Below are 13,805 nucleotides of genomic sequence, written 5' to 3' on the forward strand. Positions count from 1 at the left end.
GATATCTGACTGTCATTAGGATATCTTTCTAATATATGTTATAAGTACAGATAGCCAAACAAAAACTAATCAGTTTTGACTAAATCAGTTTTGACTAAAAACTAATCAGTTAGACTAAACTAACAGTCAAACAAAAAATAATCAGTTATTGATGTGCTTAGGACAGGAAGAACACATTAATTCTATTGTTCATGAATTAATAGTAAATTTAAAAATACTTCCATTTTGTGGATCAATGGTAACATTTTGGAGGGAAAAGAATAAGTGAAAAAGGAAAGGGAGTTACAGAAAAAGACTGGGGGGGGGAATGTCTCCAATTCCGAAAATACTACACCTACACTTTCATTAATACCCCATACCCCACAAGTCTAGCTAATATTAATTCTTCCCTTTCCAAGGTATATTGGAAGTCACTTTGCAGGCTATTTTAATAGCATGTTAAATCACTCTGAAAAGCAAAACTCATTACCTGCATCTAAATAGAAACACATGTGAAATAAACAGGAAAAGTAGAAAGCACAAACATGGAGAGAAGAAATCAAACTAGCAATTTTTATAACTGAGATGAAGATGTGGAGTACTAAACAATGTAACTCACCTTAAAAATAGGGGAAGATCTTTTTTCTGCTGTTACTTCCATTGGAGTAACATCTTCACTCTTAATCATACTGCTTGATATGAGTGGAGTGATCAGAGCATTAGGAAGAATATTTACCTTATCTAAATTACAACCAGTAGTTTTCATTGCTGTACACAAACACACACACAAAAAGAAAGAAAAGTTTAAAATCACTAACATCATCAACTATTTCATTCTATGATATGCTGATGCTTTGTCATGATTTAAATGTCTACTTTTTGATGCTATGCTGGCAGCATGAGATATAAAACTGGTGTATCAAAATGTGTCCTCCCTTTTTTGAAGCAGTAGAGGCTTGACGACTTCTGATAGGAGCCTGAATGAGACTGGGTTAAGTATCAACAAACCTACATAGTTCAATTATCAAGCTATATTCCTTAGGGTCCTTTCAAAGTACCATGAATTACATTAATCAACATTTCCACAATATATTAGAGGATACAGCTTAGAAATACCCAAGGTAAAGCTACTCAACTACAACTCTCCTCTTAGCATACGGTTGCCTGGCCACATAAAGTCAAAAACATTTTAAGAGCTACAGGATTGTCTGAACATTTCTCTCCTCTACAGAACTCAAGTGCCTCATTAGAATATGCCACCAAGTAACCAGACAGATTTGCTTTTCTAGCTTAATGTCTTAGAAAACTTGTATACGCTAAGTTGACATAAGTACATTTCCCTTTCATTTTTATTTTTTAAAAATATTTTATTAATTTATTAGAGAGAGAGAGAGCACACACGAAAGAAAGAGAACGAGAGAGTGAAGATGAGCAGGGGAAGGGGGAAGGGCAGTAGTGAGGGAAAAGCAGGCTTCCCGCTGAGCAGGGAGCCCAAGCCCCAGCCTGACACTGGGTTCAATCCCAAGACCCTGGGATCACAACCTGAGCCAAAGGCAGAAGATTAAACCTACTGAGCCACCCAGGTATCCCAGCACATTTCCCTTTTAGACAGGACTTAAATTATTTTTTCATTTCAGAAATTTAAAACTATTTTAGGTTTATCAATTAAATTTCCAAAGCAAAACCAGCAAGTATTTTCTACTTTCTTCTACTCCAGTTTGCAGAAATAGTTACAGATTTACACTAAGGACAGGTAATCCATAGCAGATAAGGTGGGTTCTACTATTTCATTATATTTATTTTTTGTCCTTGATTCCTTTTCTTTGACTTCTTTTTTGTCTAACATCTGTGCGACTGGCACTTAGTGCAGCCTACTAGTATCACTAATGATAGTCTTCTGAACAGAACACCTAGCCAAATTCTGACCTAAGAGTTTACCACTACTTTGAAACCCTATAAAGAAAAACACAAATTCCCCAGAAGGCATAGCTGTTAAACTTCTTAATTTAATACTGAGAAGAAATATTGGCTCTAAAGAGGACTTTATTTATTTATTTATTTTTAAAAATATTTTATTTTATTTATTTGACAGAGAGAGATAGATCACAAGCAGTCAGAGCAGCAGGCAGAAAGAGAGGGAAGCAGGCTCCCTGCTGAGCAGAGAGCCTGATGCAGGGCTCGATCCCAGGACCCTGAGACCATGACCCGAGCTGAAGGCAATGGCTTTAACCCACTGAGCCACCCAGGCACCCCCAAAGAGTACTTTAAAATGGCACATGGTGTATGAACAGGATAGCTATCTTTGTAATAACTTGATTTTAAAATATTTGAATTCTGGTCTTCAATTTGTCTTACAGCTAACTGGCTAAAAACAACTCCTGTGGGAACTGATTATCTTCAGGGAGAGGGAAGTGCTCACTTAACTTCTGATATTCTATACTTTATTACTTTGAAAAATGGTTCATTTACTCAGGAGTTTTCAGGCCTATTTTCACCTAGATTCAAAGCAACTCACAATCCAATTTTGACTGAGAAAAAATTTCAGATCATGTATACAAGGCAGGTATTTAAAAGTATTTTAGAGGGGTGCCTGGGTGGCTCAGTGGGTTAGGCCTCTGCCTTTGGCTCAAGTCCTGATCTCAGGGTCCTGGGATCGAGCCCTGCCATCAGGCTCTTTGCTAGCAGGGAACCTGCTTCCCCTGCTCTCTCTGCCTGCCTCTCTGCTTACTTGTGATCTCTCTCTCTCTCTGTCAAATAAATAAAATCTTTAAGAAAAAAAAAGTTGTTTTTTTTTTTTTTTTGGTGTGATACAAGACAGACTGATCTGTTAGTTCTGGTTTATGCAAAACCTGTATTGGGCCCTCTTTGGTTTTACTGTTAGTACATCAGGCTCACGGCTACTTGGCAGTTGTGGGGCATGCAGTGGGTTACCGTATCAAGTTCTGCTATTGCTACTACACATGTGGGTGAGGGATGAGTCAGCCCCCAGATTTTGCTAGTGGATCAGCTGCTGTCACTAGGTATAAGTCATGCCACCAAGACTCTGCCAGTCTTTGCTTTTCCTAGTTTTCAAGAGCAGGCTATTCATGCTTATTTATTGATTTATTCTTGTTCTCTGCGCCTGTTGCCAGTTCTGGGCCACAGACTTCTCTGGTGCCCAATTCGGAAAAAAGGTCGATTAAAGAAAAGCCAGGAAACTCACTTGGTGTCAATCTTCAAGTTCTATGGTCCCTAGCCAGTCCACTTTCTTCTCTCTATATTTCAAAGTGCTTTTATGATTGCTCAATTATTTCCCAGGTAATTTGGTAGATTTAGACCGGAGGGACAGGGAAAAATAAATCTATACTATTATGTCCCAAAACCCACAACTATATCTTTAATGGATGTGTAAACAATATTAAATGGCTTGAGAGAGTTCATCCTATCTTTCCTTCCTACATTCTCATTATATATTTATGATCCTTTACAAAGTATCAGGCACCGTTTCAGGTTCCAGTGATGATTAAGATGGATAAAGTACTACTGCCTGGAAATTACATTTTAGTGAAGGAGGGGAAAAAAACTCCAAACATGTGAAGTGTGTATTATTTAAGGGCTAGGGAAGAACTTTTAAGCAAATTCAGAAAATCTACAAGGTAAATAAGATAGACATATTTAATCATCCAAATAGCAAACTGAATTTGTGAAGAATAATGGTACTGATAGTTTATGCCAAACAAATTATTTATTTATAAATAAATAAATAAACTTTTATTTTTATTTATTTACTTATTTTTAAAGATTTTATTTATTTATTTGAGAGAGAGAGAGAGAGAAAGCATGAGAAGGGAGAGGTCAGAGAGAGAAGCAGACTCCCCATGGAGCTGGGAGCCTGATGTGGGACTCAATCCCAGGGCTCCAGGATCATGACCTGAGCCGAAGGCAGTTGCTTAACCAACTGAGCCACCCAGGCACCGCCAAACAACTTTCAAATAGTGTTGACTTCCATTCATGCCAAATAATCTTTGAAACTTAGAACAGTCTTTACTATAAATTAAATGACAAGTGAAAAATTTAAACCAATGTTTAGTACTCAATTTAATTTTTTTAATTTAATTTTTTATCTTCAAAAAATTAATCATGATTTTAATTGATAAAACTGTCAAATAAGGTTTGAATTGTGAAAAATAACATGTGTGTTTCTTTCTCTTTAACTTAAAAAAAAATTTTTTTTACTTGTGTGTTTCTTATCCATTTTTTTAGCCTTTTAAGATTTTGACCAAATGACTAAATCATTTATTACTGAAAATTAAACATGACATTTAAAACCTTCCAACCAGGGCACCTGTGTGGCTCAGTTGGTTGAGCTACTGCCTTCAGCTCAGGTCATGATCCTGGAGTCCTGGGATTGAGTCCTGCATTGGGCTCCCCGCTCTGCGGGGAGTTTGCTTCTCCCGCTGACCTCTCTCCTCTCGTGCTCTCTCTCATTCTCTCTTTCTCTCTCAAATAAAAATATAAAATCTTTAAAATAAATAAATAAATGAACCCCTTCCAACCTTCAACTCATTATCTTGTATGAGAAATTTCACATTGTATTAGATTAGTTACCCTTCAGTCTGATACTCTATGTAAGTACCATCAAAAATTTTTGGAGGGGCGCCTGGGTGGCTCAGTGTGTTAAAGCCTCTGCCTTCAGCTCTGGTCATGGTCCCAGGGTCCTGGGATCGAGCCCCACATTGGGCTCTCCGCTCAGCGGGGAGCCTGCTTCCTCCTCTCTCTTTGCCTGCCTCTCTGTCTACTTGTGATCTCTGTCAAATAAATAAAATCTTTGAAAAAAAAATTTCTTTGGGGGAGAAAAAAAAAATTGGAGAAAAGCAGGGATGATGAAGTTGGCAAAAAAAAAAAAAAACCCACAAATATCCTTAACTTTCTTTAATGATTCATTATTTATAGATTTATTCATCTAATAAACATGCTTAAATTATTTTTGCTTAGATGTGTTACCTTATGCACAAGAGCTCAACCTATCCATTTTTAACACTAGGTAAGTCACCTTAGGCAAATTATTTAACCTCTCTGGCTGGAACTTTGGTTTCTTCATCTGTGAAATGAGAATAATAAATTATCTACCTCATAGAATTTGGAAGATTAAATGAGATAGTTCCAGTAAAGAGTATGGCATATTGCCTAGCACTTTAAAATACATTCGATAAATGCAATGGTTATCCATTACACAGATTTGTAAATTTTCCTATAGTTGAATCAGATACATTTTGCGGTTTACTTACTACTGCATAATTCCTCACCAATCTACTCTGGAAGTGTTCATGGTCAGAAATTAAAATGATAAGCTATACTGAACATGTTATATATACAAATGCTGAATTTTACTACTGACAATATAAAAAAAATCCATTGTATTTGATTAAGTATTTTTAATTTTAAAATTTAATTTGATTTAACCCATGAATTTCATGGCAGTAAAAGATAAATAATGGCTAGAATTATAATAAATCAATGGCCAGTATGTAATTGACATCTTCATATGTAATGGCAAAAAAGCATCACCGGTGAGTATCTAGTTGTGTTAGAAATCTCTTAAGAAAAAAATTTAATCCCTTCTGGCTCCTCTGCCACCTGAGGTATCATAGGCTGGGCACAGTGTGGTTTGCATGCTGGAAAAAAAAGAAAAGAAAAGAAAAGAAAAGAGAGGAAGAGAGAGAAAAAGAGAGGATGAGAGAGAAAAAGAGAAGAAGGGAGAGAGGAAGGAAGGGATGGAGAAAGGGAGGAAGAAAGACAGACCTAATCTCTTTTACATTAAAACATCCTGAAGATATCTTCATTGTTTCTTGGGACTGGAAGGGAGTAAATAAAGATGTCAGAAGGAAGAATATTAACTAAAAAAACTAAAGAAACTTTGCAAATACTGAATTCTTTCAAAACAGTTTAAATTTTGGTCTCTTCAATTTCAAAATTCCAATGTCAAGTACTAATTTTGGTAGCAAGAAGCTTTATAGACTCTATTTTACATAAATTATTTTATTTTATATTTTAACGTTTTTAACATTGGAGAATAAAAAACAAAACAAAAAAACCTCCTCTACTCCAACATATACTTTAAAACAATTTGTTCATATGGTGAATAAAGGGGAAATACGAGTTGGGAAACAAGTTTCTGCATTCAGTAAAGTTAAACAAATATTTATTTTGTGATATAGAAGATACCCTAAGTGTTCCCAGTACACAAAAGAAAACATAATGGTAAGAGTTGCTAGACAAAATAGCATTTTTGGAAAGAAACGAGTTGGTACCTTTCATGGCCTCTTCAAAAGAGCAAGGTCTTGAAGGACTAGATATTTCTTTCTTCACATTTACATTCAAAGCACCAGCTGTTGCTATTAAAGCAAAACAAAACAAAAAGATTGATATATTTATTTAAGCTTTTCTTAAAAAAATATGTATCTTAAAAATCTTTAATTGAAATACTTCCCATAAAACATTATTATTTTTTAACAAAAAATCTAAGCAGAAATGAGTCATTTTTTTTTGTTTGTTTTATTGTTTTTCAGATTTTATTTATTTGTCAGAGGGGGGTGGGGGGGGCCCACAAGCTGGGGGAGCAGCAGGCAGAGGGAAAAGCAGACTCCCCGCTAAGCAAAGAGCCCAATGTGGGGCTCAATCCCAGAATCCTGGAATCATGACCTGAGCCAAAGGTAGACACTTAACGACTGAGCCACCCAGGCACCCCCAAGAAACGAGTTCTTATAACCACCAATCTATGCCCTAAAATTCAGCAACCAAATGGGCAGTAGCACATGCTCACTTATGAAAACAAAAGCAACAGCAACTTAAAAAAAATTCTCCTTATAACAGTATTCATGTTGATATGTGATGAGCAGAACACTGTTATGAAACTTTTGTTTTTCTTTAAGTAGGCTACATGCCAGCATGGAGCCCAATGCTAGGCTTGAACTCATGACCCTGAGATCAAGACCTGAGCTGAGATCAAGAGTCGGATGCTTGTTTAATTGAATGAGCCACCCAGGCACCCCGAAACTGACACAAAACTTTTATGTATTAATTAACTTATTTATTTATTTGACAGAGCGATCACAAGTAGGCAGAGAGGCAGGTGGGGGTGGGGGGGAAGCAGGTTCCCCACTGAGCAGACAGCCCAAAGCGGGGCTTGATCCCAGGACCCTGAGATCATGACCTGAGCCGAAGGCAGAGGCTTTAACCCACTGATCCACCCAGGTGCCCTGACACGAAACTTTAAAAAATTATCAAATATAGTGTAATACCAGATAACAAAAATTCACCATTCATCTACATAATTTACTTTAAAAAACTAATTGAGAAACATGTCAACTAACTGAACTAAATTTGAAAAAAGCTGATGAACATAGAGAATATGTAACATTACAATTATTCCTTTTGTAAAGCCTTGGAAAAAATAATCTTTGTATATTATTAATGGAGAATCGCTGGACTATTACATCTAGTCATATCAACTACAGCTACTATGGCAACTTAAAATTTAATGGGCCTAAGAATAGGGTTTAGTTCTGAAATGATAAAGTTAAATAAATTCCAAGTTTTTGCTTAAAATGCTTATATAGTAATTTTTAAAAAGTATTTTAATTTCTATTTTTCAATGAATTTATTTTATATTCCCTAACTTATTCAGAATGGGAAATGAGTCAACTTACTTTCAATTTCTTTTAAATTTTTACTTTTATTGACTTATTTTTAAGTAAACTGTATACCCAATGTGGGCCTTGAACTAATAACCCTGAGATCAAGTGTGGTATGTGCTACTGACTAAACCAGCCAGGGGCCCCACCTTATTTTCTAATTTCTTATTTTCGACATGACAATGTGAAATGATATTTATAAAGAGACTATAAAGAGCTAATTAATTGTGAATAAAAAGACAAAATGTGCACATCTAAGAATGAAGTTAAATAACTTATCTTAGTGTGCTACATAGGTGGTCCAACAAACGACATACAGAGAATTGAATGGAAAAGAAATTCACAGACAATTTTATTTTATTTATTATTATTTTTTTATTAAGTTTTTTTTTTTTTTAATTTGACAGAGAGAGAGAGAGAGAGATCACAAGTAGGTAGAGAGGCAGACAGAGGGGGGAAGCAGGTGCTCCCTGCCGAATAGAGAGCCCAACGTGGGGCTTGATCCCAGAACCCTGAGATTATGACCTGATCTGAAGGCAGAGGCTTAACCCACTGAGCCACCCAGGCACCCCCACAATTTTAAACCATAACATTAATTCTAGCAATTACAAATTTTATGTATGTATGTATGTATGTATTTAGAGAAAGTGCATGTGTGAGCGGGGTGGGAGGGGCAGAGGGAGAGAGAATCTCAAGCAGGCTCCATGCCTAGTGTGGAGCCTGACTCCGGCTTGATCCCATGACCCTGAGATCATAAACAGAGATGAAATCAAGAGTTGGACAGTTAACCAACTGAGCCACCTAGGTGCCCCAACAATTACAGATTTTAAAACAGAAAATAATCTTTGAAAACACTTCAAATTTTCACTTTTAAAATCAAGTTTTAGTCAGTTGTTGGTCACAGCAACAACAACAAAAAGCATAAATTTTACATCCCTCATTTCTTATAGAAATCACCACTGCTGAGTCACTACAAAAAAGAGCTAATGTGATTTGTGTGTCTTAACAGAAGGAAGTAAAAGCTTTGGTGACTAACTAGCAATGAAAGAAAGTTTTACGACCCTCTAAAGTATCTAAATGCTTGAGAACATGCACATGCAATGTGTTTTTTCAGAGTACTAGACTCAGAGGGCTTTAGAGAGGCTCATGTCTGACAGTGTGCGCAGAGCCAGTTTATGTTCACTTGAACCACTGCCCTAATCCTACTTTTAGACCATGTACAAGGACCCAAGATCCCCAAATTTTCTGCATAACTATTTTAGCCTATGTGTATAGTCTTGGGCCTATAGAGTGAACAGAGCTTGGAAACACTGGTTGGTACACAAAGGCACCCTAGGGATAGAATGAAGCTAAGAAAGGGAAAAGAAGAGGGCACCTGGGTGGCTCAGTCGGTTGGGAGACTGCTTTTGGCTCAGGTCATGATCCTGGAGTCCCAGTGTCAAGTGCCGTATCAGGCTCTGATTCTCCCTCTAACCGACCCTCCCTCCTCTCATTCTCTCACTCTCAAAAAAACAAAAATTAAAAAAAAAAAAAAAGAGATGTGCGCCTGGGTGGCTTAGCTGGTTGGGCATCTGCCTTTGGCTCCAGTCATGATCCCAGGGTCCTGAGACAGAGTCCCACATCGGGCTCCTTGCTCAGAGGGGAGCCTGGCTCTCACTCACTCTGTCCTCGGCTCCCCCTGCTTGTGCACTCTTTCTCTATCTGACAAATAAATAAAAATCTTTAAAAAAAATAAAAAAAAAAAGTGGGGGGGGGGAGAAGACTGGCAGGCTGGGGAATCCTTTTTCTTCATGTTGCCATATTTGGTCTAGAACTCCCAAGCATTCTGATAACCCTAAATTCAAATCTTGCCTTCCAGGTTGATATGAAAGTATCTTAGCCAAATCATAACTTTTAAATATTGAGACAAATAGTATAATGGTTGCCATTTCTACACTGACTTGTGCATATTAGGGTAAGCCTAGTTTTTGCTGTTAAATTCTACACAACTGAATATTCAAATGTTTAACTACAGTCCCAAATGAATCACAACAGCAATTAGTTTATCATAATGAAATGGTGCAAATTTTCTATAACCACGTTTTCCCAAAATCATATTCTCTATCATGTATACCTCTAATGATTATATTTTATAAAACACAAAAAAGTGAAATTATAGGAAGACTCTTTAATTAGCTATAACATAAAGGCAGAAACTGAAGCATAAGGTCTTATTACAAAGCTTGCATACTATGTATTTATTTAAGAGCTTCTGATACCAAATGTTATATTGAATATAAAATATGAAAGGAAAAACTTAAAATGTGGCCAAAGATAGCCAATTAGTATATGTTGTAAAGCAGAAGACTTAAAAGTTGTTTAATCTGACAATTTTCAACGGGGGATTTCTTTTATTTTTTCTTTTTAAAGATTTTATTTATTTATTTGAGAAAGAGACAGTGAGAAAGAGCATGAGCGAGGAGAAGGTCAGAGAGAGAAGCAGAATGCCCATGGAGCTGGGAGCCTGATGCGAGACTCGATCCTGGGACTCCGGGATCATGACCTGAGCTGAAGGCAGTCGTCCAACCAACTGAGCCACCCAGGCGTCCCTCAACGGGGGATTTCTAATCATCAGCATGTATTACTAATAAATGAGGATTCTTAGTGTTAATACTAAGTCCTGATGTTCTTCATAATTGATTAATAAAAAAAAACAAATAGCCATAAAACCTCAGTATTCTCAGGACTGTAAAATCTTTTAAGGCTATTCCTCGACCACACATATAAACTTCCCTCTTCCCTTCCACACAGATGATAGAGAAGCTCATTAGGAAAAATGTTTTTCTGTATCAATTATGCCAGCTTTCCCCCAACATGAATAAGCTCCTCATCACAAAATATATTAAATGCCACTATTTAAGTAATTAGCAGGTACTAAAATGCTTTAGGGCGCCTGGGTGGCTCAGTGGGTTAAGCTGCTGCCTTCGGCTCAGGTCATGATCTCGGGGTCCCGAGATCGAGTCCCACATCAGGCTCTCTGCTCAGCAGGGAGCCTGCTTCCTCCTCTCTCTCTTTCTGCCTGCCTCTCTGCCTACTTGTGATCTCTGTCTGTCAAATAAATAATACAATCTTTAAAAAATAAATAAATAAAATAAAATGCTTTAAATACCATTAGTTTAAAGCCAAACTTCCTTGGATTTTTGAAACCTTCCTAGAAAGAAAACAGCCAAATATTTGATCTTTGAGTATCTACTCTTTCCTATTTTTACTGAAACTATTACTTCTAAACTTTGCCTTTTCTGTCTGAAAATTTTACTGCTAATCTTTTATTCTGAAACAAATATTAATTTCATTAATGCTATATACTGTGGCATACTTTTGTAGCAAAATAGTGAATAAGCAAATGCTGTGAAATTCAGACATGATTTTTTAAAAAGGGGAGAGGTGAGTGATAGAAAGTAATTGGTAAGACTAGATTAACTGTCCCAGCTACTGTTTCCATCACTTTCTCTTGCCAGGACTCTTTTTCCCCTGCCACCTTTATTCACTTTGGACTTCACTGACTCCTGAAACTATTTGGGAATAACATAAATGATAAGCTTACAAATATGGAAGAACTGCTAATTCTGAAGTGTGCCCGAGACTGGAATGAACTGAACCAATGGTAAACATGGCAGAAACCAAGCCTAGGTCAATGGAACTTGTGAAGAGTTTCATTTTCCAAAATGTTCTCCCCACTTTTGCCAGGAGAAGGCTTTCCTTCTCTAGACAACTAAATGAATGTAGGCAAAAAATTCTTGCGATACTTCTTACCCAGAGATCTTCTAAACTTATAAACATTTCAATTGTTCTAAATGCTTGAAATTATATTTAAAATACTCATCAACCAGCAGTCTTTTGATATTTTTGACTACACAAATTAGAAATTATTACGTGCATGTAACTCTTTGTGATTTTATCATTTATCATTCCAAACTTATCTCTCACTTCTCCCAAAATACATCCTATAAGCCAGACACAGACCGAAGTATTATTTCCCAAGGTTGTCACTTTGAACTTTCCGCATGTAAGAGCTACTTAATGAATGATAATTCTTAGTAAGAAGTAATCTACATGATATAATTTTGAAGATATAATTCTTTAAAGCGTTTCTAGTTTTTCTTTTTTACTATTAGAGCATAGGCAGAAAAAACACCTAAGAGTAAAAACATTATTTGGTGGCCATCTTCTTCAGAAATAATGCCCTTAGTATCAGTTCATCTCAGCACACAACTTTTTCTTTTTGGGTTGCTGGTACTCATATGCTTCCAAAGAACTAGAAATTAATTATTGATTTTAGTTCAGAATTTTTTATTTTGACATACCTGGGTCTGGAGTGTAAGTGAATGGCTGAACATCATGAGATCTTCCAGCATTGGTCACTACATATATTCCCACTGATACCGGCAAAGTTATATGTTGGTCATGATATGGGGGAACCTTCACAATAAGATGATTCTAAATTTAAAGGAAATACCAAGAGTTAAAAAAAAAGCAGCAATATTTAAATTAAAATTTTGAAATAATTATAATTAAATACATTTCTTGTTAGCTATAAAGTATAAAAACTCTGACTGGGAAAAAAAATGCAACTTAAAGCTCAGGTTCACAAGCATCAGGACATTAACCTTAAAATTGCTTTTAATGTTTTACAATGGCTTACAAGGTGCTTCTCCTGTCAACTTTATCTTTTTTCAATTCCCCCCCAGGCTTATTATACTCTGACCACACTGACCTTCTCAGTCCATTCTTTTAACACACTAAATTCATTTTTTTTTTTTTAAACCCCACAGTCATTACAACTTGCCGCTTTCTCCCATTGAAATATTCTTTCACCTCTTCAAAGGCTAGTTCCTTACTCATTTTCAGGTCTTATTCAAAATCTTACCTCCACAGAGAGGCTTTCATTCTATTTAAAGTAGCACCCCTTCCCAATCTGGTCACATAATCTTGTTTATTTCTAAAATAGCATTTATCACCACTTGAAATTACTGTGATTATTTGTTTGTTTTTTGTCTCTCTCCAATCACAAGAATTTAAGCTCCATAAGAACCTAGGGTGTTTTGTTCTTTGTTCTATATCCACTGTTAAGCACTTTACACCAAATACACTCAAATGTATTTGTTGAATAAAAGAATGAATAAATTTTGAGAAAAAAATATGTCCACCAAGCACAATGTCAGTTATCATATGTTTTGTAAAACATTAATTGTGAGATGTACTTTGCAATGCAATTCACAACTGCTTCCTAACCACTTTAATTCTCATTTAAAGTCAAATAGATGGGGCCCTTGGGTGGCTCAGTGGGTTAAAGCCTCTGCCTTTGGCTCAGGTCGTGATCCCAGGGTCCTGTGATCAAGCCCTGCATTGGGCTCTCTGCTCAGTGGGGAGTCCGCTTCCTCCTCTCTCTCTGCTTGCCTCTCTGCCTACTTGTGATCTCTCTGTCAAATAAATAAATTTTTTAAAAATCTAAAAAAAAAAAAAGTCAAATAGAGTTCAGTGTACCCAAACTCTAGCAAATCAAAGTTATTTTTTGTTGGATTAGTGGCAGAAGAATCCTCATAACATTCATAAGTCCTTCATCAGCACTCATTCAAGGAGACTCCACCTTCTTGAAGGAGACCATGAACCATATATGAGTTTTGCTCTTCTTCCCTAGTGTATTACAGTAATGGGAAGGAATATTAAGGGGCAGTGATTATGTTTTCTTACTGATGATGTGATATGCAAGAGACCAACGTTGACAAATGAAAATGACAAGAGTTTGATGACATTTTTTTTTAAAAAAAGATTATTTATTTATTTGACACAGAGAGAGAGAGAGAGATCACAAGTAGGCAGAAAGGCAGGCAGCAGCAGGCTCCCCGCCGAGCAGAGAGCCCGAGGTGGGGCTCGATCCCAGGACCCCGAGACCACGATTGGAGCCGAAGGCAGAAGCTCAACCCACTGAGCCACCCAGGCGCCCCGATGACATTTTTTATTTAGCTAGACTCGAGTAGGTGGACTCGGCAGACAGATCAAATGACAAGTGGGGTCAAGGTCAAGGTTTCCATTTCTGTGCGCTTAATTTGTTTCTATGCCATCTTAAAACACTCTCTGAAATAATCACATTACAAATAAAGAAACAGCTTCTCA

The 13,805-nt window shown here is 36.6% G+C and overlaps 1 protein-coding gene across 4 annotated transcripts in view; it reads right to left on the bottom strand.

The window, feature by feature from the left end:
- Nucleotides 1–13,805, bottom strand: part of NFAT5 (nuclear factor of activated T cells 5) — a 115,252-nt gene that overhangs the window by 11,991 nt on the left and 89,456 nt on the right. For all 4 annotated transcript variants that reach the window (XM_044255824.1, XM_044255823.1, XM_044255826.1 and 1 more), the window contains 3 exons: nt 11,996–12,128; nt 6,270–6,353; nt 599–747 (listed from right to left, as the gene is read on the bottom strand). In XM_044255824.1, the coding sequence (XP_044111759.1) occupies nt 599–747; nt 6,270–6,353; nt 11,996–12,128 (366 nt within the window). The remainder of the gene's footprint in view (nt 1–598; nt 748–6,269; nt 6,354–11,995; nt 12,129–13,805) is intronic.

This window comes from Neovison vison, chromosome 7 (genome assembly GCF_020171115.1).
Source record: "Neovison vison isolate M4711 chromosome 7, ASM_NN_V1, whole genome shotgun sequence".
NCBI classification, from domain to species: domain Eukaryota; kingdom Metazoa; phylum Chordata; class Mammalia; order Carnivora; family Mustelidae; genus Neogale; species Neogale vison.